Below are 26,565 nucleotides of genomic sequence, written 5' to 3'. Positions count from 1 at the left end.
AGTTAAGATCAGTTGTTTCTGTTGTTGGTTACCTGTGTGGGTGCGGAGGTGAGCCTTGAGGTGCGAGCTCTTGGTGTAGGTCTTGCTGCAGCCGGGGTATTCACAGCTGTGGATGGCTGGTCTCTTTTTCCCCGTAGCTCTTCTGCCACGCTTCCCTTCCAACCCACTAGGGGGCACCTGTTGTCCAACCAGCAGAGGCTGCTGGTGCAGGGGCAAATGCCCCTGGCTGTGGTTGTAGTCACAGTAAAGGCTGGCAGTGTGGTTAAAGTGGGGCAAGTAGCGGTAGTGTCGAGGGTCAGGAGTCACAGGCTGAGGTCGGATGAACCTGTTTTCAGGGATGGCCACCACGGGAGGCTGTTGCTGTTGGTGGTGGTGGTGATAGTAGGGGTTGAAGTCCCATGATGCAACCTTACTGAGGCTTCCTCTGCTGTGTCTTTCAACACTTCCTCCTTGGGAGAAGTCAAACTGATTTACATTATGCACATTAGAAAATAAAGTTCGACCTGTTTGATCGTCATTAAAACTACGCTGGTACAGCTCTGGCTGGACTGTGGTGGTTTCAGCAGGGGACATGAGCTCAGCCATGAGGCTGCCGCTGTTCATCTGTAGACTCTCCTGTCCTGATGGGTCCTTAAGCACACTCGTCTCTTGGTATGCAGTGTTTGGGTCAAACTGCGGAAGCAGTTGGTTGCTGTTGTTGAGAGAGGGGCTAGGGTCGGGGGAAGGGCTGCGCCACTCTGACAGCAGAAACTCAATGTCCCATGATGCTTGGCTGTCATCATCCAGGAGCTCCTCTGCCATTTGTTCAGAGACCTGCAGTTGCTCAGAGCTCTTTGGTGACAGTTTAGTGCTTGGGGAGTCCAAAGGGAGAGACCCATCTGACTTACACACCTGTTGGAGAGAATTTTAAGCTCATGAAAACCAAGAACATCCTTAAATGTTCACAGAGGGTATTTTCCAAATATACAAACAAACTAGATTACTTATTTTGTTTACCTCAGAATAACCAAATAATAATATAAGCCCATAATAAATTCAGCTGAATTTCATCGAATGAGTAGATTTTCTTAGCATTTGCACCAGTGAGTCAAGCTTCTTGCTTAGGGCCACAAAGCGCCTAATCTGATTTAAAACGGACCAGACCAGTAAAACTGTTGCGTAATAACCACTGTGAGATGGTTTGAGAAAACTATGTGCAATTTCAATAATATGTCTCAGTTTTTCTATGTGCAGACAGACTTCTGTTATCACATGTACATTACAATTTGTAGATCACAATGGAAAGCCACAAATCCTCAAGTGTAGAGTATTTTTGAACTTCAACAATATTATTTTTAGTTCTGTATAAAAAGAACAGCTTCCGTCTCAACATACTTCTATCTTTATGGACATTTCCACTCTGTTCTGTTACAAATTTGAATTATTAATGACTGTTATTCAATTGTAAAACTTTCAGACTTTGCAAAGTCACTGTTCTTTATTACTGATTTAATTTAGTTTAGTTTCTTTCACATAATAGTAAAAAAAAAATTTCAGATTGCCAGAAATAACAAAAAAATATGCATTAATTTCTGCCCACTGTGGTAATAGATGCTGGTGGCTCTCACACACGTGTATTATTCTAATACAAATCCAAAGCTATCATTAAAGATATTCAATAAATTATTTATTAAGCCAACAGTTTTGCTCCCTGCAGACTTTCTTTACATTGTGATTTCATTGCTTTTTCATATAAAGCAGCACAATCCACAATACAATAAGTGAACTCAATTGGAACAACAGCAAAATTTTACAAAAAGCTACCAAGTGTAAATAAGATTTCATTTAACTTCATCTTGAAACTGTATGCAGTATATTTTTAGAGCCCTTTAGAACAAACAAAAAAACTTACAAGTCATTTTGGTAGCAGTTTAATTTTGAGCATTATTCCGTCACTTTTGTAGTAAAAGCAGACACATAAATATTAAATGGTCACACTACATGAAAGGTGAGTCACTATATTTCGCTAAAAGAATCAAATATTTGAAGTGAACATGCTACTTACTTTCATATTGTCAGTGGAGTGAGAGAGGTTGGAGAAGGAGCTGAAGGAAGGGAGCACAGCCTGGGTAACAGCCATCAAGCAGTCTGATATGGCAACAGGTGTAACAAGAACAGGAAAGTTTCTCTTTTCTTTTGGATACTTCTGTATTTTTTTTTTTTTTTTACATGCCCACCTCACCCTCAGCTAACAGGAAGTCAGACTCCAGCTCACCAGGCCTCTCATCCCAGTTACAGTCCACTCAGTGCAAACAGGCCACAGAGAACTGCCTCCTTTTCGTCATTGCTTGCCTGCTATCTCTCCCTCCTCTCTCTTGTCTATCTCTGTCAGCTGCAAGTCTAACTTCAAATCTCTCGTTTTCATGTAGGTTTTGACCGTTAGGAGGTGGAGCATACGTGTAAATTACTTCTCTGGTTCCTTTAAGACCGGTCATTTATAAACCCTAAGAAACTCTACTATCTGACCTCAGCACACTGTCTTCCTGTTGTGTGGGATTCAGAGCAATAAAACCTGAAAAAACATTGAGCGTCAGGCTGTCCTCTCACCTTTTACATGTGAGGAAAGACCAAACAACCTTCGCTTTTGCTGCAATTAAAAGCTAAAATTTGATGAATCATTATCAGTGAAATGGTCACTGACGTGAATATGCTCAACAATCATTTTACACTCATGTTTTTAAAATTCTTAAAGTACGTTTTTACAGATGTTTATTTCACAGAGGAAAAAGTTGGGATCAAATAGCAACACACACATTTTTTTTAAGGCTTCACAGGGAGTCAAATGATGATCAGGATTAAAGCAATAGTTGTTAACTGTTTACGCATTAAACACGAAAGAAACATTTTTGGTTTGTCACTGGAAACGTTTATTTTGTAAGTAGAATATGTCAAAAAGGGAAAGGGGGAAACTGTTTTACAAAATTAAACAATAAATTAATATAAATTTGCGTATGTGAGTTTTAATTTGTATCATTTGGCATTTGTGTAGCACTGCACGTGTCTGACAGTGTACATCAGGTATTTCAGGGAAACAAAATCATGCTAATGATGTAGAGCTAAAATGTATCAAATATGATACACTAGCCTTAACAGGATTAAACAGCTGCTCCATCAAAACTGAACGAGTAGTTTTAAAATGATACACAAAATAATAAAATCATGATAATTAGATGGTAACAGTCACTGCAAATAGTTGCAAATAAATTAAAAAAAAGGGGATAAATAATGCTGAAAACATCTTCTAAGTTTACTGAACTACCATCCATACTTTTGAATGTCTACACAAATGCCTTTAAAGTGCAGTAAAATTAAGCCTGTAGACAAATGGCGCACACTCAGTTATTTTTCATTCACAAGTAAACAGATCATTGGCTGTTATCAGATGAAAGGCCGCTATCTATTTAAGCACGCTTTGGCACAAAGTTCAAACTGTGTGGGCACACATACAGAGACGTTTTATGCACGTTTAATGTTGATAGACATGTTAATTGAAAAAAGAAAGCATACATGATTTGAAAAAGCAGCTTGCATACTTTTAATATGATTGTGTAAATACCTAAAAACAGGTGACTGGCATATAAACATATACTAAAACAAATAATGGATATGTAGTAATTTTAATTGTTTGACTCTACAGCAGAAAGTGAACCTCTTCTTCTGTTTTTGCTGCTTACAGTTTAACACACTTGTGCACACAGGTTGTGTCTGTATTCCCAGCGAGGACGTGTGACTTCTGAGAAGACCTATGTGTGAAAGGTGATTATATTCGGGCTGCTGTTTATCTGCAGACATTCAGCAAATGCAGGCTGCTGTATTTCCACAGATAATGATGCCCTGACTGCTGCTGACCCCCGATGACTTGCCCGCCACTGATAAAGACTCTCTCTTGAGAGTCTTCCGAGTGACGACTACACATAAGACATTCACTATGCAGGTTGAAAAAATATGCAATGATCGACTGCTTTATAGACACATTGAATCGTACATGTACAATGACAATAAAGGGCCATTCTATTCTATTCTATTAAACAAGTTCAATTTAGGCAGTTTATTTGTCACTTTCAAAGGCATTGACTGAAAATGCATTTGTTTGAGTCTCACGATTGGTAATTAGTTTGCGTTACTCTTAATTATTTTTTTGAAATCCCTTGTAGTTTTGATGATATAATGTCAATATCTTAGGGATCCATATGAGTGTTTTGTTCTATAAAAATGGTATTTAGCTATTAATTAGCTAGTAATTCCTGACTTCCTCTCTGTATATATATTTTAACAGAATAAAAAATGTTTAATAGACTCTTGGTGACAAAACTAAAATAAATGAAAATAAAATCAATAACTGATGGAAGCCATTAAAACGGTAATAAAAAATAATCTGTCTCCCTCTAGTGGCCATAGTTGACACTGCACCACTGTCTTGAAACCATTGGTAAGCGTAAAATATCTTTTAAAAAAGATTTTAAAAACGTGGAGTCTTATAGTAATAATTTTCTGTCTTTCCCTCTTTTTTTCCTTTTTTAAAAAACATATTTCAGTGAGTTAAAACAGGGCTTTTGTTATTTAGTTGCTATAGCAACATAGTGTTACTGCCGTCTTCCTGAGTTTGAAGTTGGTCTCCTTTTTTAAAGACTGGCCTTTCCTTAAAAAACAACGAGGTAAGCTTTAATAATATTATTAGTGTTTAATATTAGATTATTAATATAATATTTAGTTACAATATTTGTCTCGTAGATTAACGGGTTTTTTTCCGAAGCTTTAGGTCGTGTTGAAGTCATTCATAGATCACAGCGATGAAGTTCACGTTAAATTCAGGAATAACAGCATCATAAATTGAACTAAAACAATGGTTTTCTGGGTTGTAATTTGTGTGTTTTAGTTTGCAGATGGAAACTTCCTCACAGGCTTCAGCTAGCAGGGGATTGTGGAACAGCCCCAGAGCCACACAGTTCAGCAAGGAGACCCAGGACATGCTGAGATGTAAGCTGTGCTCCAAAAAATCTGAGCTCACTAAAGAAACATTAATAAAAACCTTAAATTTTGCTCTAGCATATTCTAGCATGCATACATGATGATATCAGTGCAGCAGTTTGAACTAGAAATACAGTGTTGACAGGCTGGAATCAGCCCGCCACAGACTGCCCAGCTTTGTTCAACCTTGATGTGTTGATAGTTTTGAATTACTTACTACGTCTTCAAGCAGTTCCTCCAAAGGTTTCAGGCATGTTGGAGTTAAAACCTCAGATAAATTGTCCTGGGTCAGAGGGAAGTTGGGGTTTCCAGATTTGAATATACCCACCAGCGTCTTTCACTCTGAGTGTGAGGCACTTCAGTGTCATTGTCAGTCCTGTAAACACACCATGTGAGCTTTTCGTGGTCAGAACATTTGTTCTTCATTTTGCATGTCCTCAAATTTTATGAAGATATGAGAGATTTTCAGCATGGTCTCAGAATTTATGATCCCGCTATAGAGCTGTGTCTGTGTTTCATTTACCGTTGCTGAGGCCTGTGCTGTGTACTCTTATTGTTCTGTTTCTGTGCTCAGTGTTGAAGCAGGAATCAAGGGTCACCAGCCTCAAGAGAAAACAGATCAACAATCAGCCAAAGAGTAAGTTTGTTAAAGGTCTGATACTGTCTCATGGAGTATTTTCTTATATTTATACTTAAGATATAGTTGTAAGTTAATAACAATATTCCACTCTGTACATATGACCTGTTGCTAAATACCATCATGATTTTGGCCCTTATGGTGCCATATACTGTTACTATTGGACTTCAGATTGATTTAACACTCGGGCATGATGTGCTGAGAGCAGGTGTACCTGATATGGTTGCCTAAATTATGTGGTTCACGTTGTAACTCCCACCTGCTGTTCAAATCTGTTTGTAAGGAGCAGACACCCAGGGTCTGGATTGGGGGACAGAGATCTAGGCAGAGATGCCCAGATCTGCCTCCTCCCAGCCACCACCTCTTATTCCAAGGCATTCCCTGGCAAGCCAAGTGACACAATGTCCATAGCTTGTCTGTTCCGGGTCTCTTCCCAGACACTACCAAAACACCTCTCCGTCCTATTCAGATGCCCAATCTTCCTCAGCTGACTCCTTCTAGTGTGGAGAAGCTATGTTTATACTCTGTACCCCTGTCAAATGATCGAGAACCTCGGCCTAGCCCAGTTCACTGTTCAGTTTCTTTAAACTGTGAATCATGCAAAGCTTGTCGGGAAGAGTCCCACACTTCAAATATGGGGTTTGAAAAAAAGCATCCACAATTAGCAACGCTTCATTTTTTGTAAACAAAAAACTTTTGCTGCTGTAAAATTTTCTCCTTCAGATGAAACAGCTTTGCCTTTCACCTCTGATCCGGCACAGTCTTCTCCTGGTAAATCTGTCCAGAAACACTGGCCAGTCCACACTCAGAAACGCACTGCCAAGGCATGTCGGTCTGGGAACAGCTACGAGAGAGAAAAGTTTCGTCCTGGTCCAACACGTACGTTCTTGAAACTGACATAAATTTCATTTTATGTGTATATTGCATGTCATCGATCCCTTCAATTTTCCCCATTTCTTTCCTTTTCTTCATTTATTCCATTTTCTGCACTCTGAGAAAAAGTCAGGCTCTGTTTTTCGGAACTTTTTCTTCATGTCACCCAAGGAGACCTAGAGAAAGAGAAGAGGAAGCTTCAGAACATCTTTGCACATGGGACCGAGCAGCCCGGAGCGGGATCTTCTCAGAAGCCTCCTCAACATCAGAGCTCAGAAATACCAAAGAAGATGGATCGCTATCAGGAAGGTGAGGCTGACTGCAGAGCAAAACAATGAGGTGGAGCGGTTACACCAGCATCATATTTGAATCTTAAAGGGACAGTTTAACCCCCAATTTTTCCTCTTGCCTGTAGCGCTGTTTATCAATCTAAATTCTTTTATTGGGAGTTGTTTTGTAGATTTCAGCTCCAGAAATGTCTGCCTTCTAGATTGTAATAGAAGTGCATGGAACCTTGGGGTGTTTTTAGTGCAACAAAAGATACATTTGAAAAACGGAAATTTGTTTTTGTAGGGAATATTTTCTGAGCCTTATGACAAGATCAATGTGCTCACTGACCCTCAGAGTAAGAACACGTTCTGTTTTTCCTGCAGTTCTGAATGAAATACAGGAAAGACAACAGTTTCTGGAAGACATGGCCTCCCTGGGTCAGGAGAAAGATTATATCAACATCATCAACACTGAGATATCTCAGGTAAACGTGCTTTCAGCCACTATTATGTTCATTTAGTATTGTATTTTAATATATATATATATATTTCAGTGACGAGACAGATCAGTAGCAGTTTAAATTGAACTAAGATATGATCAGATTCACTTAAATGTATCCTGGCTCTAATAACAGAAATTACGAGAATTGGAGATAATGGAAAAATCCCACGTTCCCACATCTGATACAAACGCAGAGAGGACAGAAAATGCAGCCAACAAAGAAGACTGACTGTTGTCTTTGACCGGGCGGTCTGCTTCTCTTCAAGCAAGCGACATACCTTCAGTCAGAGCAGAGACACACGCGCACGCCAGTGAATACAACACACATCTACCCAACTGTGTGAATTTCTTTTATTCCTCTGCCTCCCAGTGTCAGTATTTCACACAGTCCTGCTGCCGTTTTAGGACAATGTACAAGATGACAAAAATGTGGTGGCACAGAAGCCCTTTGTTTCAGCTGGACAGGAAGTTAGGCACAGAGCAGAAACAGACAACAGACACAGCCACACAAGACAAATACATCATCTAAGAGACGAGAACACGAACAGAATGAGTAAACGCGTTTACATTAGCTCGAACTAACGATGTATGCAATAAAATAAATGGCACTCGATATAAACTACTTTAAGGCAAAACACACACGCACAAAAAGGCATAGTAAAATATAAATTAATGATTGCATACCTCAGGTCCATCCTTCGATAGTTAAAACCGTTATAAACTGGGCTTTTGCTACAGTTGATAAAATACTGTATATTTTCTTCTTCTGAAATTCAATATTGCATCTGTTACCTTCCATAATAAAAGGACACCTATCCTGCTTTTCCTTGGAAAATGAATAAGTCCCGTTTAAAACTAACCGGCAGTTTGTTTTTTTATCTGCAGTTCGTTACTCGTCTAATTTTCTCCTCCAGTCTAACCCACTTATAAATACTATATCTATGTTTGTGTAATGCTTTGATGACAAGCACCAACACAATTGTAAAACTACTAGAAACTAAAATACACACAAACACAAATAAAATATATGTGTATATATAGCAGCTAGAAGTCTTTGATTGAGCTTTTCAAGAGTAGATGCTGCAGTTTCAAGCAAGTTTCATCGGGAAAAAAACAACAAAAAAGACAAACTTATTGCTACTAGTACCATGGGCTCAACCCAAACATGATATAAAACCTCAAATACGTGCACCTTTGAAGGAGCAAAGGAGACCACTACTCAAGAGGGTGTAAGTAAAACTAAAAACTCAAGGATATCAGGGATCAACGTAAGCTGACATATCACATCTTTGCTGAAGGCCTATAGAGCAGAGTCACTGTGCAATGCAGGGATGTTAAAGCAAAAAGTAATCAGTGCAGTAATACAGAAACCCACCCAACATGCCACTAGTTTGAATATTCAGAGCCTAAACTTTTTAAAGCACTTGCTGTCAGACACTAAAAGGCAACTGAAAATAGTCACTGAATGAGTCTTGGTGCTTAAAAACTGTTTGAGGAGATGTCATAATCTTCTATCAAAATTCTTTAGTCTTCTTAAAATAGTAGTCCTTCAAATATCCTCTTGAGCTAGACGTGTCCTCTGCTGTTCAGCTCTTCTCCTTACGCGGGCTGGGACTCTTTCCCGGTTCTCCTTTATGGCTCAGACGCTTGAGCACCTTGATGGGTTTAAACTTTGCCCCTTTTTTCTTCTGGTGATCGCTGTCTGGATCCTTCTGAAAGTCTGATGAGGATTAAAATAAGAAATAAAACTGCATTAAAAATTTAAAGGAAGGAAAAGAGTGCCTTCATGAATCTAATGAAACATCATCGCACCTTTTTTCTTCAGCATCTCTTCCATAAGTTTGTCCTCTTCTTCCTCCCTGTGACAGAACCACAGTTAGACTCCTGCCAGTCTCTACACAACACAGATGCACATGAACTGTCTGTACTCGATTACCTCTGCCTGTCCTCGTCCATGCTGTTGACTATTTGGTTGCGCTGTTCAATGATGGTAACCAGCTCAGCCATCAGCTCCTGCTCCCGACTCTTGTCATCCTCGGTCCAGTCTTTCTCTGATGAGAGGAAAGAAGAAATGGAAGAAGCAGAGCATGATTAATAATTTAATCTGTTGTTTTATTTCAATTACGTACACGTTGTAGGTGTTCACAAGGTTTATAAATTATTGATGCAAAAGCAGAGCAGCATTCACTATAAACTAAATGCACATCCACCATCCTGTCAGGTCAGCAGGGAGTCCTGATTAATAAGTCTTGGAGTGCTGGAGATACTGACATTTCATTCATTGCACAAACTAACCAAGAGATTCTTAATAATTCAAACTGAAGATTGATTTTTTTTTTAAGTTCTTTGGGTACTTCAATAATGTAAACAATAATTTTACAGAATATAGTTACTGGGAGCCACTGAAATGAAACTGGATTGGGCATTTAATGGTTTTTACCTTCCTTTACATGTGAGAAAGGCCAGTCTGGATAACGTTCTAACCCAGTTATTATACAGATGGAAATGTCTCAAATACCTGGTTTGTTGAGAAGACACCTCAACTCGTACTCCACATCAGCCTGCCTCTCCTCCAGGTTCTGCTGCTTCGCCCTGCAGAGAGCAACACATTAACCAACAATAAGTTCAAAAATATAACTTCACGCTTACTATTCTGAGCATCTGTCTACAGGGTTTATATGTAAAAATAAAACCAGCCATGACGTTCCAAAACTGTAAAATTTATATCTTACGTGTAGACCAGCTCAGCTTCCCGTCGGACAAGAAGGTGTTTATCATGAATTAGGGTGAACCAGTCCACCAACAAGTGCTCCTCATCTTCATCTAAATGAAGAAAGGGTGAATAACAAATATTAGTACTCCTGTCATTTCTGACAGAGAAGCAGATTTGCTTTTATTACTTAGAAATGACTATTTTAAAAAAACAAAACAAAAAGAACAGAAAGCTGGTCTTCACTGGACTTAAAGTGCTGTAATGTGATACCGTTTGGATTGTCTCTGAGCTTCTTCTCCAGCTCCACTCCCCTCTGCTCCAGCTCATCCAGCTGCTTCTCCAGCTGACTCATCTCCCCATGGATGTCCTCAACTGGGATGTATTGATCTGACTGCACCTGGAAGGATGTTTGAATCACATGACTACTACTTCATCTGTTTTACTCTTAAGTGATGATGTCATTTCTGTCGGGTTTATTTCTGTTTTTAATTAGTCCGTTTTTATTTTGGGGGGTTATTTACCTTGCGTTTAATAAGTGGGAAGCCATGACCGGGAGCCGGGGGTCTAGCAGGACGGGGGCCTTTTGGCGGTCTGGTTTTAGAATTGGCAGGAGAGGGCGAAGCTTTTCGGTTGAAGGGGTTCTCTTTACATATCCGCTAAAAAGAGAAAAGATGCAGTTGGATTTTTAGTATGTGCAAAGTGTATTGATATATAAATTGTCTTCTGTTTGGAGGTGGAGCCATTACCTTGTTTTGTGACTGGGTGGCCTCTGAGGCCAGTGGGCTGGGGTTGCTGGGTCGTGGTGGTGGAGGTCGAGGAGCCTTGGTCACTGGGTTGCGACTGGTCTGTGGAGTGGCTGGAGCTGAGCTGGCATTTGCTGGTACTGGAGAAGGGGCGGGGCTTGGAGAAGGCTGACGGAGATGCTCAGTCGAGGAGGAAGAAGGGGAAGGCTTGGAGTCGTTCGGTGAGCAGATGGAAGGCTCGGAGACGCTTTTGGTGAAGTTGTGTTCCTGGTCGCTGCTGCCACCGCCAGCTAAAGGGAGCTGAGAGGAGCTGTAGTCTGAGCCTGAAGACAAACTCTCTGTACTGAGAGCTGGAGAGGGGGAGCAAGAGGAGGACTGAGAATGAGAGAGAGCTGAAGAAGAGAAAAGTTTTTGAAATAATTAAAAAAAAAACAGCAGGGACAGAAGAAATTCAAGAGGAATAAAGTAGTTTGAAATGTTGGAATAAAGCGAGGATAAGGGGAAAGAAAACACATTATTTTTAGCATCTATTAGCAACACATCTCTTTTCAACTATTTTTAGTCTGTGACTCTTTAGAATAATTTTTTTTATTATTACTATTTTTATCAGCTGTGTACATTGTTTCCGCTCACCTCTTTTGAAGTGACAACTTGTCTGTTAAATTAGAGGTTGTTTAATTTTACATCAGACAAACTAATCTAGGATTAAAGTGACTAACAACAGCACACACACTTCACACTTCTATACTGCACACATTTTTGAAGATTGGATGCTCAAAGTTGGACAAATGTGCTTTTTATCTATTAAATGGATAAAATGGAAAGTAAGGCACAATATTATAAATCACTGGGTTGTAAACTTCAGTCTTGATCAATGACGATCAGGCTTTGCAACTGAAAATCAAATATGAATTTACTTTTGTCCTGTTACATGTAACTCCATATACCTGGCAGTTTAACTAGAGACATAAATAGAGAGTGAACAAATAAACTGAGGAAATTCTGTTGCACAATAGTGCTTGCACCCCTTGCAGAGCCAATCAACGACAAACACTTTGTCAGTAGTTGCACATATCTGCCCGAATACATTACCAGGATGGCTCTGAATGGTGACCCTTATGTTACTATGAAAAGTACCATGCACTGCGTGTTCAGTGTCTCTACTATTGTTCAGCATATTTAGACGCATCTGTCTTTTCCAGACACACTAGTTAGCTCATCATCAATCACTTCCTGAGAGCTGTGTTACAAGTTAGAAGCACATTTCCATGGCGAAATGACCTCATTCACGATGAGTCAAGTACTGATAAATTACAAAAATATGGATAAGTGATATAAAGAGTATGCCCCCTGAAAAAGTCAATCCTAGTGCATAATTTTGGGCACAGCCATGTTTCATAAGGGACTCTGCTTTCATTCAGTTTAACTGCACAGTCATATTGGTGTTTTCATCTATAAACTTCAAATTTCTCAGCTGTTTACACTGAGTTTAGAAACCCACTGAATCAGGTGACACTAAAGAAAATGACCTATGTTTCTTTCTGTAATTTCTTTACAAACATTTGATAAAACATCAAATAGTTAAGTTACTGTTTGATACTTGTAAAGCACAAAGGGGATGCTCTTGGTGTTTGTGGTTCTGATAAAACTGACCTTGGTTACCGGTGGGTGGCCGAGGAGCACGAGGTGCAGGCCGTTTCTTGCTCTTGGTGCTTGCAGGACTGACAGAGCGGGATGAACTTCGTTTATTAGTGGGAGTGTCTGCACCCACTGCGTCTGCTGCCTGAGTGATGCTGTACCATGGGTGACTAGACACCACCGTAGCTGGAGGTGCTCCTCCCTCACTCCCTTCTTCCCCATTTCCCTCGTTATTTTCGTCGTCGTCGTCCTCGAACGGGTTGGAGGACTGGGGGGGCGTGCTGGGTCTGGAGCCCTCCCCTTTGAGAGAGGACAAAGAGCCTGTGTTTGGAGGTGTTGCCAGTCCAGCAGGGGGAGGGGGAGGGGCTGGTGCTTTCTTCTTCTTGGGTTCTGACTGAACCAGTGCGAGCCAAGGTGGGTCTTTGGGTTTATGGGTGCCACTGAACAGTGAAACACAGATAGTGATGGAAGGGAGGGTCACACAGAGGAAGACAACAAAGTACATCCACATGGAAGCATGGAGGGTTAAACAATTACAGCACACACTGCAACAACATGACAAACACTATGGAGGTGTGATTAACGAACGTGAAATGGCATTTAAGATAAATTCAGCTACCTTGCAGGAGACTGTGACCTTCCTCTGGGTTTGGGAGGAAGTGGAAGCTTCTGAGTTTCACCTGTGATATTAGGAAAAGCGTTGAGCATGACTATAAACAAATGATTCTGCTATTTTTAGAAACTTACTGTGCAAAAACTACTTACCGACTGCAGGACCGTCTGCTGTGCGGGAGAGTCGAGCCCGTGGCACAGGGCGAGGTGGAGGGATGGGATCAGAAACCCGGCGGGGTGCAGGCACTGGCCGACCGGTAACCTCAACGTGAGGTGTAGAAGGGAGGTCTCCATTTGCTGTGTGTTTGGCTGGTGTTTGAGTTTCTTCTTCTTCTTTCTCTCCCTCCTCCTCTTCATCGTCGCTCTCATCAAAAGGGTTGGGAGGTGTGGCAGATCGTGGTTTCTCCTCTGCTTCGCTGGTACTGTCTTCATTTGTTTTTTCTAAACCGTCTTTGCTTGTTGTAACGGGAGCGACCGTGACTGAGTCATCGGCTGGAACGTCAGAATCGTTCGTTTCCTGTACTGGAGTCTTTGCCTGGCAGCCATCAGAGGGCGCCGTGTGAGGAACTGTGCTGCGACCGGTCCTAGCAGACTGTCCCGACGCTGGTCTCTTACTAAGATCGGGCTGGCCATTCTGGTTGGATAAAGCATTCCTATTAAGGTGATGTGCACAGACAAGTGCCCCAGAGTTGCTTTCTAATTTGTAGGATCCATGAAGCAGTGTCCTGTGACATTCAGTGCACCTGAGAAAACAAAGAAACAAAAACAGGAAGTGTGACGAAAAATAAACAGTTGTTTTTTGTGACCTGTTTGCAAAAAGGATTCACGCATTATTAATGTATACCAAACACCACCTACAGTAGATATATGAATTGAAAATGTTCAACAGGTGAAACATAAACATTTCTTTCTCACGATGTCACAGGAAACCGGACACACCTGTTCTGACACGATAGCTAATTTTAGCTGTAGTGTGAAGCCTATGTGCAGCTGCTACAACTCAGGGTGAAATATTAACTGTTGTGTCCACCAAAAATATGTGACCAGCTCTTTGAAAAGCTGAACTTCATGCATCTTCAATCAGAAAAATAGCACCCATATCATAGTAACTATTACTGAAAGTAATCAAAACAAAAAGATTTATAAACAAATAGCTAAGGGGAATTTACTGATATTAAAAGAAATAAAAAATAAAAAGTAATGCAATGGCAAATACAAATAGTAATAACTGTTATAATATGTTATAAATGTGTAATAAGTTGTAATAAATGTTTTCTAATTGACAATTTCTTTTAAAACAAAAAGATAAAGCATCCAGTTCAAGCGTCTTACTCACACACAAATCTGAATCCATCACCCGATAGTGCACAATATCCTCTGTCACAGCTTGACTCAATAATTCGGGTCTTGTTTTATCAAGTTTTTAAATTGTTTGGCGGCCATACCCAGAGGGAGGGAGTAAGCCTTGAGGAGAGGAGGTGAGGACGTACAACACGAGAAATGAGTAGAAAGGGAGCGCTCACTTGAAACAGTTGCGATGGTAGAGCTTGCCATCCACCAAAAACCTCTGCACCAGGTGGACGTGTTTCTGGCAGGCGGCGCAGGTGCTGCTGAGAGTGCTCCGCTTGACTGCCGCAACCGCTTCGGTGCCTGTCTGCACGGACTGGATCGGCAAGTACATGCGACCGGGGATGTTGTTCGCAGGAAGGGGGACAGGGAGGAGACATCAGGGGAAGGGGGAAGATGGAGAGTAATGGGGGAGGGGGGAGATCATATACGGAGTCAGGATTTGAGGATGTGGATTGTTCATTCTGTTTAGCTAGCTACATCTACTTGGTTATCTTATTTTTGGAGTTCAAGTGAAAACATAATTTGATTGATTAAAAAAGTGTGTTAAAAAAAAAAATCAAAAGAATGAAATGATAAAAAGATGTTTATTAGTAAAAAACAATCCAAACAGCTTTGGTTAGTGGCTCTGGGAGTCACACATTTGGGATACAGTTACTCTTTAGGACTGAGATATTGCATTTTTTTGTTTGTTTTTTTCTAGGTGTTAAGTAAATATAGGGGTTAGAAGCAGCATATTTCAAAACTTGGCACACAGTGTTAAGAAACTACAACTGTTAGTCTTTTATCCATAGGAGACTGTTAAGAAAGACTGACCTAACAGTTCTCTTTCACCTCCAAGCCCACCCTCCCACCCCCACCCTACTGCCTAGGCTCAGGACCAGAGAGCGGAGGGGGGGTGAGATGTGAGGACGGAGAACAGGAAGAGGAGGGAGTGGAATGAATTTCCATCTGAAGAAGGGAGGAAGGGCAAGTGGGGGAGTGATGAGGAGAAAAGCAGTACATGGGAGTACGGGATGGAGGAAAGGTGTTGAAGGGCATGCGAAAGAAAAGAGAGACAGGATACAGAGGCTATCTTTATAGACTTATTCTACCGCCATTGTTGAGCTTTTTCCCCTGCTGTGCAACACATAGCTCACATAAGGAAGTTGACATAAAAATCCATATTTGGATATTCTACACTTTTGTAGTAAAAATAGCAGATTTACACGATGTAATAACTCCACATAGTACATGCAAAATGATTGTTAAATCTTTCAAGGCTTCAAATGTCATTTCAGTGGGATTATCCACTCCATAACAGGCCATCATAATCAAAGTATTTTGAGTGATCTACAGCTTGCTACCATGCAAACTCTAGTAGACACCATGTCAAGCTCCTAGACGTTAATTAGGCCTAATATTCCCAAACAGATAAAAGAATAAAACGCTTCTCCTGGTGCCAAGTCTTATATACTTACCTCAGTCTTATCTTCCAGAGGAGTTACAGGCCTTTTCTGGGCTGGCTCATTGAGACCAGCAGTACTGAGCCTCTTCATACAAGGAGGGTTTGCTGTGGTAGAGAAACAAGGGGAAGCCAGTTAATGGCTAATTTCTTGTATACATTATTATCACACCCAAAATTTAAGCTGTTGTGCAGTCCAGTTTCTTCTGAGTTATGATGAAATGAGAAATGAAGTGAGACTTTTCATGAATGGCACCACTAAATTAAAGTGACAAATATACCCAGGTACTGGCCCCAACCCTCTAGGTTCATGTCTCCCTATTGGTAAAGTTGACCAAGTTGCATCTGTGGTTTCCCCCCTCTTTATTTTTCATTTATTCAAGTTATCAAACACTGAATGTGTTTGCTCTTTGTTCACTGGCATAGGCAGCAAAGAAAGTGGATGATGATGATGATGATGATATGACCCAATCACAGCACTTAAGAGTTGAAGGTGAAGACAAGAGAGACTAAACCGACATCCAATTAAAAAAAGATTTACTTTTTCCTTTGATGATTGCTACAGTAGTGCATAAAAACAAAACTCTGGAATATTTTTTTAAACCAACCCAACATACATTCTAGTTTGTTTTTTTCCTTTACTGTCTTTTGTTTTTTAAACCCGTCATAGTCATAGTCTTTGAGTGCAGCTGGGGATAGTAATCTCTGATATGCTCTGACAAGCTGTTTCATGCTGGAGGGAAACCAAAACCTGCTGCAGATAAAGAACTGGTGTATGTGTCACAACACTGAGCTCACCGAGGCTGCAAATAATAATAATAATAATAATGGATTGGATTTATATAGCGCTTTTCAAGGCACCCAAAGCGCTTTACAATGCCACTATTCATTCACTCTCGCATTCACACACTGGTGGAGGCAAGCTACGGTTGCCACAGCTGCCCTGGGGCAGACTGACAGAAGCGAGGCTGCCATATCGCGCCATCGGCCCCTCTGGCCAACGCCAGTAGGCAGTAGGGTAAAGTGGAACAAGGAGAACAAGGACTACTTTGACAAACTGCAGTTCAAGATCATGGAAAAGGAGTCAATCCAGGGATCAGGAAGATACTGGAGAGACAGCTTTTATATAATCACATTTACCGCAGTTTGTCACAAATGCAAAACATCTCTGCAGGAAACACTCATACCTAAAATATATCACTGAAAAAAAAAAGCTTACTGAGTCTGTAATAGCATATACATTAACAAGTAAAAGATTATACATGTGTATGTGACAGAATTCACACAGTTGCACGCACCCTGAGACTTGTTGTTGAAGAAGTTGTAATACTGGGACACGTATGTGATGATGCTAAGCCGGTCAGGCACTTTCATAGACACCATGTCTTCTGGGTCCAACAGGGCTGGAATCCCCAGTTCAGTCTCAGCCACTTCAAACGCCTTTCAATGAGGAAAAGAGGATAAGGGGAAAGGAAGTAGAAAGAGCAGGAAACAAAAAGAGATGTTGGCAATGAGACAGGAACCAGTGAGCTTAGATACAAGGCAAAACTTGAGTAAGAGCGAGGTAAACTGACCTCTTTGTTATTAAAGATAAAAACCTTGATAAGCACAAATTTGGTAACAACTCAGCTTGTTCTGTTGTTGAAACCTAATGTGGTATCTTGGTATGACTTCTATCAGTATTTCATTTCTTTATTATTAGGAGTTGTAGTGGAAACTTGTGGGAGTGTGGTCTCTGTATTATTCAGGAGAATGGAAATGATTAGTGGTTAACCTTTCAATGCTTTAAGCACCTACAAAAAAATAAATCCCCTCACTGCACTGAGCCTGCAGGAGAAATCTTATCTCAAGCCGAAATAAATAAAACCAAAACAAGTGGAAAAGCTTGACTGGATGTGTGTGAGAAAGTATGCAGTAAAAAAAAAACAAAAAAACAATCCGCCGTTTGCATGATGTTTACATTTATTCCTTTGAGAAAAACCAGCAGTGAGAAAAAAATTCCAGTGAAGAAATGATACTGCAAACAGCATTACATAACAACATACCAGCACGGTTCTGAAACAACAAGGCCTACAAATGCTGCACATCACAATTAAAGTGAAACTAAATCTAAAAATCCCCAAACATGTGGTTTCTAAAAACCAGTCTTAACCTCCCCACACCTACTATTAGATAGTTAAATTGAGAAACCTTATGAACACAAGCACACTCTCTCTCTCTCTCACACACACACACACACACACACACACACACACACACACACACACACACACACACACACACACACACACACACACACACACACACACACACACACACACACACACACCATCTTGGTCGGCAGCTGCCTCCAAACACGTCATGTATCATTAATACTGTGTGCTGCTCAGTAACATTTAATATCTATTTATTATTATCATCATTATTATTATGCTATTATAGGTATTGATTTTATTGCAGTTATCCACTTCACATAAGTACATGGTGATTCTTTGCAGTGATCCACAGCTAGCAGACTCAGAGTAGTGAGATTTAATGCTGCAGAGGCCTTGAGTCAGATACTATCCAAGTGATGGATCTTTTAACACTTTTCAGCCCAAATCGGGTCAGGAAGACTTTTCTCTTGCATTTTACACTTTGTAAGGCCTAGGATTTTTTATTTTTTGTTATTTTTTTGAGCATGGTGAGCGAGTGAAGTGAAACCAATATAGTTATTTCTGTAGTGGCAACCCAACAACCAAAACAGCTACTTGAGGGAAGCTAAAGTAGTTTCCACCTCGTGCTGAAAAATCTGTGGCTCACCATGACAAATACTCCTAACGTTTTATTTTTGGATTTGAATCTAAAAACAGAGACAAAAACTGGGTGCACTGGATGAATGACAAAAATGAGGTGACACAAAAAGTCTGCAGCTTCCTTCTGGCTCGAATTCTCGTCACCCTGTCATCTATGACTTTCCTAAACAGACCACTCTAAAGTCTGTGACCTAAAGTGTCACCCAAGTGACACATCAACCCTCACCAGGCATCATCAAAAACCTGAAAAAATTGTGTAACACAATAAAAAGAAAAAAAAAAAGAAAATGTCTGCAACATTGACATTTGCTACCAATGTAATGTAATCCACAGTGATTCTAAAGGTTAACAATAACTTGAAACCTGCACAGTAGGAGCTCCTAGCTTGAGTCTCCATGTGACAGCAGTAACATCTAAACAGTGATTCAGCATTTAGTGAGTCTATCAGCACCTCCTACATGAAAGGGGACTCAAAAGTCATTCCAGGAGACAATCAACCCCAAATACACTCATGAAACTTACAAATTGATCTTACATGGTCAATCAAACAGAATGCTTTCCACATAATATTCACTCCAGACTAGACGTGACAATTACTTTCTTCCTTTATAAGAATTCTTTATAAGCTTCTCACTTCTCCTAACGCTGCAGGAATTGAAAAACAAAACATTAAAACAACAACAAAGAACTGCCAAAGCTGAGCTCAGACTGAAAGGAGACTTCCATTTCAACCCTCAATGTTCTCCTGGCTTCAAAGCCATGTGGAAAAAAAACAGTCAAGGAAATCAGATTTTTAAAGTTTTAGGCTGTATTTGATGTACTGCTTTACAAAGCTGCAAACTCTGCACTTTTGCACTGAAAAGCTTCACTTCATGGTTTCTCCACAGGCTTATGTCAAGAATTTAGTTTTTTCTGACACAGAGTGCTCTGGCTTCCTCCCTCTGACTCTCTGCCCTTCAGCAGAAATGAGTAAGAGTCTGTCTTCACATCACGCACACACTCCACTTACACCCACAACATCTATGAGGAGTCAAACACATAATATGTTTCTGGCTACACATAAGCTAGGGATTTCCAAATGACTCAGGTTTCAAAATGACATCATTCAACACAGAACAACGTGTGTACAAAACATATAGTTGTAAACGTGACTCACCAGGCGGTTGTTCTCATAGACATTCTCCTTAGTCAGTGAGCCAAAATCTCTGCAATGACAGAAAAAGGTTACAACAACATTTAGGATAAGGCTGAAGATAAGGCAGCCAGCATAGTTCTATAGCAGCCCTGTTTCTACATACAACTTGCTCAACTATTTGCACTCATATTATAGACTATAAGCTATAATCTAAATAGATTATAAGCTATTATTTGCCTGACAGCATAACAAACTGCAGTGGTGAGCGGTTACAGCTCCCACCTACCACTGCTGACAATCTCAAAAACCGGCCTTAAATGATGCCTGATGCCAGAGCAAAAAGAAAGAAGCAGCAGGAGCGATGGGCTGATAATTACAAGGCTCTGCTCTAAAATGCCCAGAGCAGGGATCTAAAGCCAGTTTCTCACCAGTAAACATCCTGCAGTAAAACTGGAAAAAATGTCTGAGGAGCTGTGGGATGAATGTGCATAAGTAAATGTGTGCAGTGGTCTTAGACACAACAGTATGGCAGGGGGAAAAATAAGAAAAACCCACCATGAACCCAATGAGTGCTTGTGGAAACCATGTGGAACTTTCAAGAAGGCAAAATCCTGTGAATGAGCTCCGTGTTGGAGCCACACAAAGTGACCTCTGTTCTCTCTAATCTAATTCCCGTGGCCACAAACGCACCGAGCAGCAACTTTAATATCAGGGCTGTGTCAGCCCGAGTCCCCCGTGTCAGCATAACAGACATTGCCAAAATAAAAAGTGCAGTAACTCAAAAATAACAAAGATTTTACATTTTCATACCTCACAGAAAAAAGAAAAAAAAGAACTGACTGGGACGGTGAAATGCTGTGTGTGATCAGCATGCACATCTAATCCACAATGACTCAGAGTCTCACTCCAAGGTTTATTTTAGGTGAGAGAGCGAGAGAGAGAGAGCGAGAGAGAGGCGGTAATGACAATCCACATGATCAAAACCTGGCTTGAACCAGTACATCCGCTAAATCTGGTTTAGTCAGTTGGAAAAGCTTTGCAGAATAAGATTGTCTGATGTTATGACAGTGAATAATTAAGCACTAATCAAGGAGCAGGTGAGACATCAAATGAGTTAGAGATTTTAAAAATATAAAACAAAAGCAGCAATAAATTAACAGAATTTTATTTAAATACAAGTTTTAAAAAGACACTTTATGTGCACTTCCATTAACTTTGCCATGAATGACTTCTGGGGCTCCACATCTACTCCATCTCCACTGGTCTGACTGACAGGAGTCGTCATCCAAAGGACGATAAGGCCATCCAAGTCTCATCTGCATCAGTGTGCCATTTTTCAATGAAGCTTCAGTGGCTGCAGAGTAAAGGGCAGCACTTCTACTACAAATGACCTGCACATGCATTAGAGCTAAATCCAGTTCGACAGGCAGAGGTCTCAGCCGCAGATTAGTCTGACGGGCTGTCTGTCTGGATCAGAGGGAGTTCAGCAGGGCCGCTGCAGCTAGAAAGAAAGCTGAACAGCGAGGCATGCTGGGACACAAATTAAAGAGGCAAAGCTTGAAAGCTCCCAGTTTGCAGAGTTTAGGATTTGTCTAATTCCTGTACTTTCAGCATTACTGCTGTGCTGTTTATGCAGATAAAGTCCACTTCACTGTTTAAGTGAAAGTTTGCTCTGCTTCCATTCAGTCCAGTTTGCTCACCTGAGAGATGAACAGCACGAGCCACATGCTTACTGTCCAAAATCATTTATCAGACCACATTTTGCCTGTTTTCTTCAAAGGACACTGGGATGACACGTGGTTAACGGTACATTTTACTGCAGTCTGTGGGAAAATTCTAGCCCTTCATAACAATCTGTTCAGAACAACGAAGCATCCATAGTTCATTTTTTCCCCTGATGTTATAAATCAAGTTCCCTCTTTTCCTGTACATTGGTGTGCCTTTGCCCTACCTCAGGAATTCAAATTCAAGGCTTTCATAGGTGAATCTATGGAAGAACCTGCCTTTGTCTCTGGCTCACTCAGGAACTCTTATGGCATATGACCATTTCCAGTAACCTGTGACAGTTAGCTCTCAGCTTTCTGATGCTCACAGGTCTCTTGAAGCATGAAAGTCCTTTTTATCACCCCTGTCTGCAGGTAGGGCACTGATGACCACTATGGACTGGCAGTTGCCCTTGAAAGACGGGCTTTATGGTCAGAAATGTCAAACTGGGCAAAGGGTTTATCATCTCTATGATTTGCTTCTTTTGTAAAAACGCTTGCTAATCGCTCATCTGTGGGGCTTCTGCTTTTTTTTGTAGCACCTTCAGTGGTTATACAGCATACCATCAGTGTTGGTAGGTTACCATCCTGACTGATTTTGTGTTTGTCAGACACCAGTGAAGACTTTTCTTATTTTTTAAGCCAATTTTCCCAAAGAATAAACTTTAATAAAATTTAATTGAAGACAGAGTGCTTCTGTGGTTTAATACAGTCATACTCGCATCACATGCCTAGCAAGTTTTCCTGGGTTTTGTTTTTAATAACTTATAGTTGCCACAAAATCTCCAAGAAATCTGGACTTTTCTCAAGGCACACCATTGTATTGTGTGAATTCTGATTGAAGAGAAAAAAATTAAATAAACACATTCACATTTAGTGTACAGCAGCATACGTTAAACAAAAACAGGATAGCTTGTGTGCACTGTAAAGTTTCAGGCTGTCATTTGTACAGGTGGCTAAAGGTGGCTCACTGTCACTCAAGTGAAAAACAAAATTACTGTTTTGAATCTCTACTAAAAAGATGGCGAGTCATCATGTCCTCCTCCCTATACCCAACCCTTGTAAATCACATATACACGCTGTGGTGTTTTGTGGTAACCTCTGTACTCAGTGTGTAGGTGTGAAACACAGAAGGGAAGTGTTGTTACAGACAGAGCGTCGCTTGTCAGGATGACTTTGACACGCCACATTGGACACTCGCTCACATCGCAGAACTCACAACATTACAGGAGGCTTTTTTTCTTTAAGTGGCTGTGACAAAATATAATTAAAACATAGAGTTGAAAAATGAACCGTGTCTTCCAAGATAACACTGCCATACTTAGGTATGTTAGTATGGTGCTTTTAGATTTTTACTTAAATACAATGAAAACATCTAATTTCACTGCAGTTAAAGCATTAATAACTGGATTTTTGTCTTTAACCTACAACACTACTCCTACTGTAGCAATGCCATCATTACTACATGGGAGCAGTAAATGTGAAAATGTATGGAAAGTTAAAAAGTACAAGTTGTTTGAATCATAAAGGCAAAAAATATTATTCTAGTTTAGTCACAAAACCTTGCCATGTGGTTTTGCATATGACTTTCTGCTGTGAGTTGCACTGGAACATTTTCTGTTGGAGAAGTGGGATGCATGACCGTACTCTAGTGAACCACATTATGTATGCATATGATCTTGTGGTATTTAGTTCTAGCAGTGCTGGTCTACAGGGGCAGTTTACCACATGTCCTGTTTATGGTACAAAACAGGATACCACACAAAGTGTCTGTAAGAATGCTGTCATGATTTACAGAAGCAAAGAAGACAAATATCTAAGATTTCCTGATTTCAAACAGTCTCATAACAATCGTACAGATTCCATTAAAGTAAAAATATCCTGGGCATTCTATTACAGATGAAATGACAGATGATGGAGATAATTATAGAAAATGATGTATGGTGTATGCACAAGCACACGCCCTCTTTTGCAAGTATGGATAGAGTGAACATGTCTCATACTGTACCAGTCTCTGTAACAAAAAAAGTTACACAGACTTCAAGTAGCTTATAATGATACTGTGGGATTACACATGTTCCTTAAGCAATCACAGATCACTAATTACATGACAGAAAAAATGGTTGGTTGGCTTATTTTAAAATGAATGGGGTAAGGATTGTTTTTCCCACTTGGGTTCGTGGTTTCGTCTCCATTTTTAATAGTTTTGAATATGGTCCAGTGTAGTTATTAAGATTATAAAACTTAAGTTATATGTTATTACGTAATGGTTTTACTTGAGATCAAACTGGGCTGTACGTGTATATGGCCTTTGAGTTTAAGGAGTCTGACAGCTCTTCTTTAGAGCACAGATGAGTTCAGATGGCTCTGTCCTGACAGGTTTTGTTCTACATTGGTGTTTTGAATGGATGAGTTACCCTTAGTAATTCTGAACCTCAATTCAGTCACAAAAGAAAACAGTTAGCAGCCTGTCACGCCTCAAAAACCAGTATACCTTTCAACGGAGGCAGCTCCTACACAAAAAAGAACCAGTGTACCACAGATTAACCTTACCGTTAACTTAACCTGCTTCTAACTTCATTTTACAGTAGCGTTTATGTTACACTTGTGGTTACTTACATCAGATCTGGTCTGAAGCGATGAATAATGGCACAAAACGCCAGCCCGTCTCGAAAGGACGTAGACATGTCCTTAATTTGCACATCGTTGTAGTTCTCACACTGTATCCGACACCACTCCTGGAGAGCCTTCAGAGATCCCATCATACTACAGACAAATCCGATGGGGAAGGTGGTGAACTTGGATTGATCGACCTTTATTTGTTGACGGGACAGAGAAAGCGACGACGGCCAGGCAACACCCGAGCTGCCGATACGTTACCTTCATGAGCAGCCACTGAGTCACATTGGAAAAAAACGAGCATGTCTTAGGAGCTAGCTGGACGATGCCCAACTTTACCAACTGCAGCAAGCACCGTGTGAAGTTTACCTCCCGTGTGCGGTTATTCAGACTGCGGTTACTGCGGAATGAGTGAAAAAACACGGCTGATTTCCCGAGCTGATAACAGGAGCTCGCCCTCAAAAGTTCTTGACGTAGCCGAGTTAGCTAACTGGCTGCAGTGGCTTGCTGTTTGGCCCCACTTTGCAGGTTTGCTGTATATGTGTAAACTGTTGTTTCACGCAGTGATGCAGTTTCAGTCGAAGCAGGTGCAGAATTTCCTCTGTGAAGGACCGCAAGACCCGCACTAGGCTTTTGTTTGTAAGTGCAGTGACTACAACGGCTAAAAGACTGGTTTAAAAAAAAAGTCTCTTTAGTCCGTTGCCCGCGACGCCATCATTTATGTACCAATACAATTAAAAGTAACCTATGAAAAAATAAAAATCCCGCACAGGAAGTGCAACTCCAGCCGAACAGCGCTGATTAAAACACTGACAGCCTGGCCAAGCTGCCAACCTACAATATCCCGTTTCTCTCCCTGCTCTTATCGCCCAACAGGGGGTGCTACACCCATTCAGGGGCTGCTGTCTTCTTCTTGTGTTGGAGTCGACGGAGACATGCATCATCCCCGCATTGCTGCCCTCCTCAGGTAACTTGTATAATACAGGGTTGCTGCCTCCTACAGTGGGGGAAATAGCTATTTGAGCCCCTAAATTTGTTGTAAGCTTTCTTATTTACAAAGAAATGAACAGTGTCTATATTCTATTGTAGTTTAATTTCAATGGAAAATTACAGAACATCAACCAAAAATCCAGAAAACACATTTAATCAATGTAATGAATTGAGTGAGTTAGGGATTTGAAACTCCACAGTCCTGCCAGAATTCTGGCTCAAACAGATCAGCTGTGTCCAGTCAACTGGAGATAAACATCTGTCCACGTGGGTCATAATAGAGCACCAAGGCAACAAAAGGATGGTTAAAGAAGAAGCATACTGAGGTGATGGAGTGGCCTAGCCAGTCTGCAGACTACAGTGTTATGGAAAATTTGTAGAAGGAGCTGAAGCTTCAAGTTGTCAATTGAAAGCCAAGAAACCTAAAGGATTTTAAGACAGTCTGTAAATAGGAGTGTGCCAAAATCACTCCTGAGATTTGTGCAAACCTGGTGACTAACTTTAAGAAACGTCTTACTGCTGTGCACCCCAACAAGGGTTTCTCCACCAAATATAAAATCATCTTTTGATCAAATACTTATTTCACTCAATGACATGCAAATCAATTTATAACGTTTTTGTAATGAGGGGTTTGTTGTTGTTGTTTTTTGTTTTTTTGGTTGATATTCCATTTCCCATATACAAGCTTATTTTGCCATTCAAAGCTTTTAAGGTTAAACCAAGAATTTGACTTCGAAATTTGAAAGCTAAAGCCTGGATTATATTCGGTTGCAGACACGGCCAGCTGGAGACCCAATGACCAAGTAGTGATCCCAAGTCAATACCAGACACTGACTTGCATAGATGGATCTTCTCTAAAATCACTGGGATATGTGTCAGTCTCCATCAGCCATTGAGCCCCAATGTACTCAGTCAGTCTAGTTACATCTGTTACTGCCGATGCACTAAATTTGAGCTTTATTGTTACTGAAATGTGGGTACGAATGTAGCATTTTTAAAATATTTCATTAATATTTCACTGATTTTGACTTAATTTTACTTATAGTTGTCAAAGCTTACTAGTATACAGTTCATTTGTGGGGCCGTGTTGACCTCTTTGTACAGGACTAATCCCCCCAGCCCTGTCATTAACACAGACTCTGGTAGAATTTCATCAGAAACGAAGAAAGTATTCATGCATATCAACACTTTATAATGCTACCAGTAATATACCGACGTGTGACCATTCTGATAGCCGTCTGTGTCTGCAGGTGAATGAGTGAAGCTACATAAACAGTTAAATTAGCATAGCTTACCAGCCGTAAACCCGACAACAACACAGTGGGTGAGGGTCGGAGGGGGGGTCGCTTGGCATTCTAACTTTAAAGGAAGGATTTTAACAGTATTTGCTGTGGGTTACAGCAGTGGACCAGCAGGCTACATGTTTGAATCCAAACAAGTTTCACTCAATCCCAACAACTGAGGATCGCCATTGTGGT

At 40.6% G+C, this 26,565-nt stretch overlaps 3 protein-coding genes across 8 annotated transcripts in view; 1 reads left to right on the top strand and 2 right to left on the bottom strand.

The window, feature by feature from the left end:
* Window positions 1-2,389, bottom strand: part of klf1 (Kruppel like factor 1 (erythroid)) — a 4,609-nt gene extending 2,220 nt beyond the window's left edge. Inside the window, exons 1-2 of the mRNA XM_085277780.1 lie at window positions 2,045-2,389; window positions 33-891 (exon numbers count right to left, since the gene is read on the bottom strand). Coding sequence (XP_085133906.1) covers window positions 33-891; window positions 2,045-2,119 — 934 coding nt within the window. The 5' untranslated portion in view covers window positions 2,120-2,389. The remainder of the gene's footprint in view (window positions 1-32; window positions 892-2,044) is intronic.
* lg6h22orf23 (linkage group 6 C22orf23 homolog) overlaps window positions 1-8,109 on the top strand; it is a 12,161-nt gene extending 4,052 nt beyond the window's left edge. Inside the window, exons 2-10 of one of the 2 annotated variants that reach the window (XM_085277787.1) lie at window positions 3,738-3,795; window positions 4,429-4,468; window positions 4,575-4,694; window positions 4,916-5,016; window positions 5,582-5,644; window positions 6,368-6,523; window positions 6,689-6,826; window positions 7,171-7,271; window positions 7,422-8,109. In XM_085277787.1, the coding sequence (XP_085133913.1) occupies window positions 4,923-5,016; window positions 5,582-5,644; window positions 6,368-6,523; window positions 6,689-6,826; window positions 7,171-7,271; window positions 7,422-7,517 (648 nt within the window). In that variant the 5' untranslated portion in view covers window positions 3,738-3,795; window positions 4,429-4,468; window positions 4,575-4,694; window positions 4,916-4,922 and the 3' untranslated portion in view covers window positions 7,518-8,109. The remainder of the gene's footprint in view (window positions 1-3,737; window positions 3,796-4,428; window positions 4,469-4,574; window positions 4,695-4,915; window positions 5,017-5,581; window positions 5,645-6,367; window positions 6,524-6,688; window positions 6,827-7,170; window positions 7,272-7,421) is intronic. The other variant, XM_085277786.1, reaches the window with a different exon arrangement.
* micall1a (MICAL-like 1a) lies at window positions 7,623-26,565 on the bottom strand. Of its 5 annotated transcripts, XM_085277782.1 has the most exons (17): window positions 26,383-26,565; window positions 24,098-25,094; window positions 19,737-19,785; window positions 17,084-17,225; window positions 15,802-15,893; window positions 14,518-14,657; window positions 13,148-13,737; window positions 13,002-13,062; window positions 12,398-12,822; window positions 10,748-11,136; window positions 10,523-10,657; window positions 10,272-10,398; window positions 10,021-10,111; window positions 9,807-9,880; window positions 9,225-9,339; window positions 9,101-9,147; window positions 7,623-9,008 (listed from the first exon to the last, which is right to left on the bottom strand). In XM_085277782.1, exons 2-17 carry the CDS (start codon window positions 24,241-24,243, stop codon window positions 8,875-8,877), a joined length of 2,757 nt encoding a protein of 918 aa, XP_085133908.1. In that variant the 5' UTR covers window positions 24,244-25,094; window positions 26,383-26,565; the 3' UTR covers window positions 7,623-8,874. The 5 variants fall into 5 exon arrangements, with proteins under 5 accessions (XP_085133908.1, XP_085133910.1, XP_085133909.1 ...); XM_085277784.1 differs by lacking the exon at window positions 24,098-25,094 and having other exon boundaries at window positions 26,383-26,564; XM_085277783.1 differs by lacking the exon at window positions 26,383-26,565 and having other exon boundaries at window positions 10,748-11,094; window positions 24,098-26,328.

Source organism: Mchenga conophoros, linkage group LG6, assembly GCF_057382185.1.
Source record: "Mchenga conophoros isolate Kocher_MC1m ecotype Shallow Benthic linkage group LG6, M_conophoros_male_GT1.1, whole genome shotgun sequence".
Classification (NCBI taxonomy): Eukaryota; Metazoa; Chordata; class Actinopteri; order Cichliformes; family Cichlidae; genus Mchenga; species Mchenga conophoros.
Note: the sequence above shows the minus strand (reverse complement) of the source record. Positions and strands in the feature narration are given on the sequence as shown.

Coding starts and splice junctions, on each gene's coding strand:
- micall1a (XM_085277782.1), bottom strand. CDS start 24,243: ATGATGGGATCTCTGAAGGCTCTCCAGGAGTGGTGTCGGATACAGTGT. Junction 12,823..13,001: donor AGGTCACAGTCTCCTGCAAG/GTAGCTGAATTT, acceptor TTCACTGTTCAG/TGGCACCCATAAACCCAAAG. Junction 10,112..10,271: donor GCTCAGAGACAATCCAAACG/GTATCACATTAC, acceptor TTCTTCATTTAG/ATGAAGATGAGGAGCACTTG.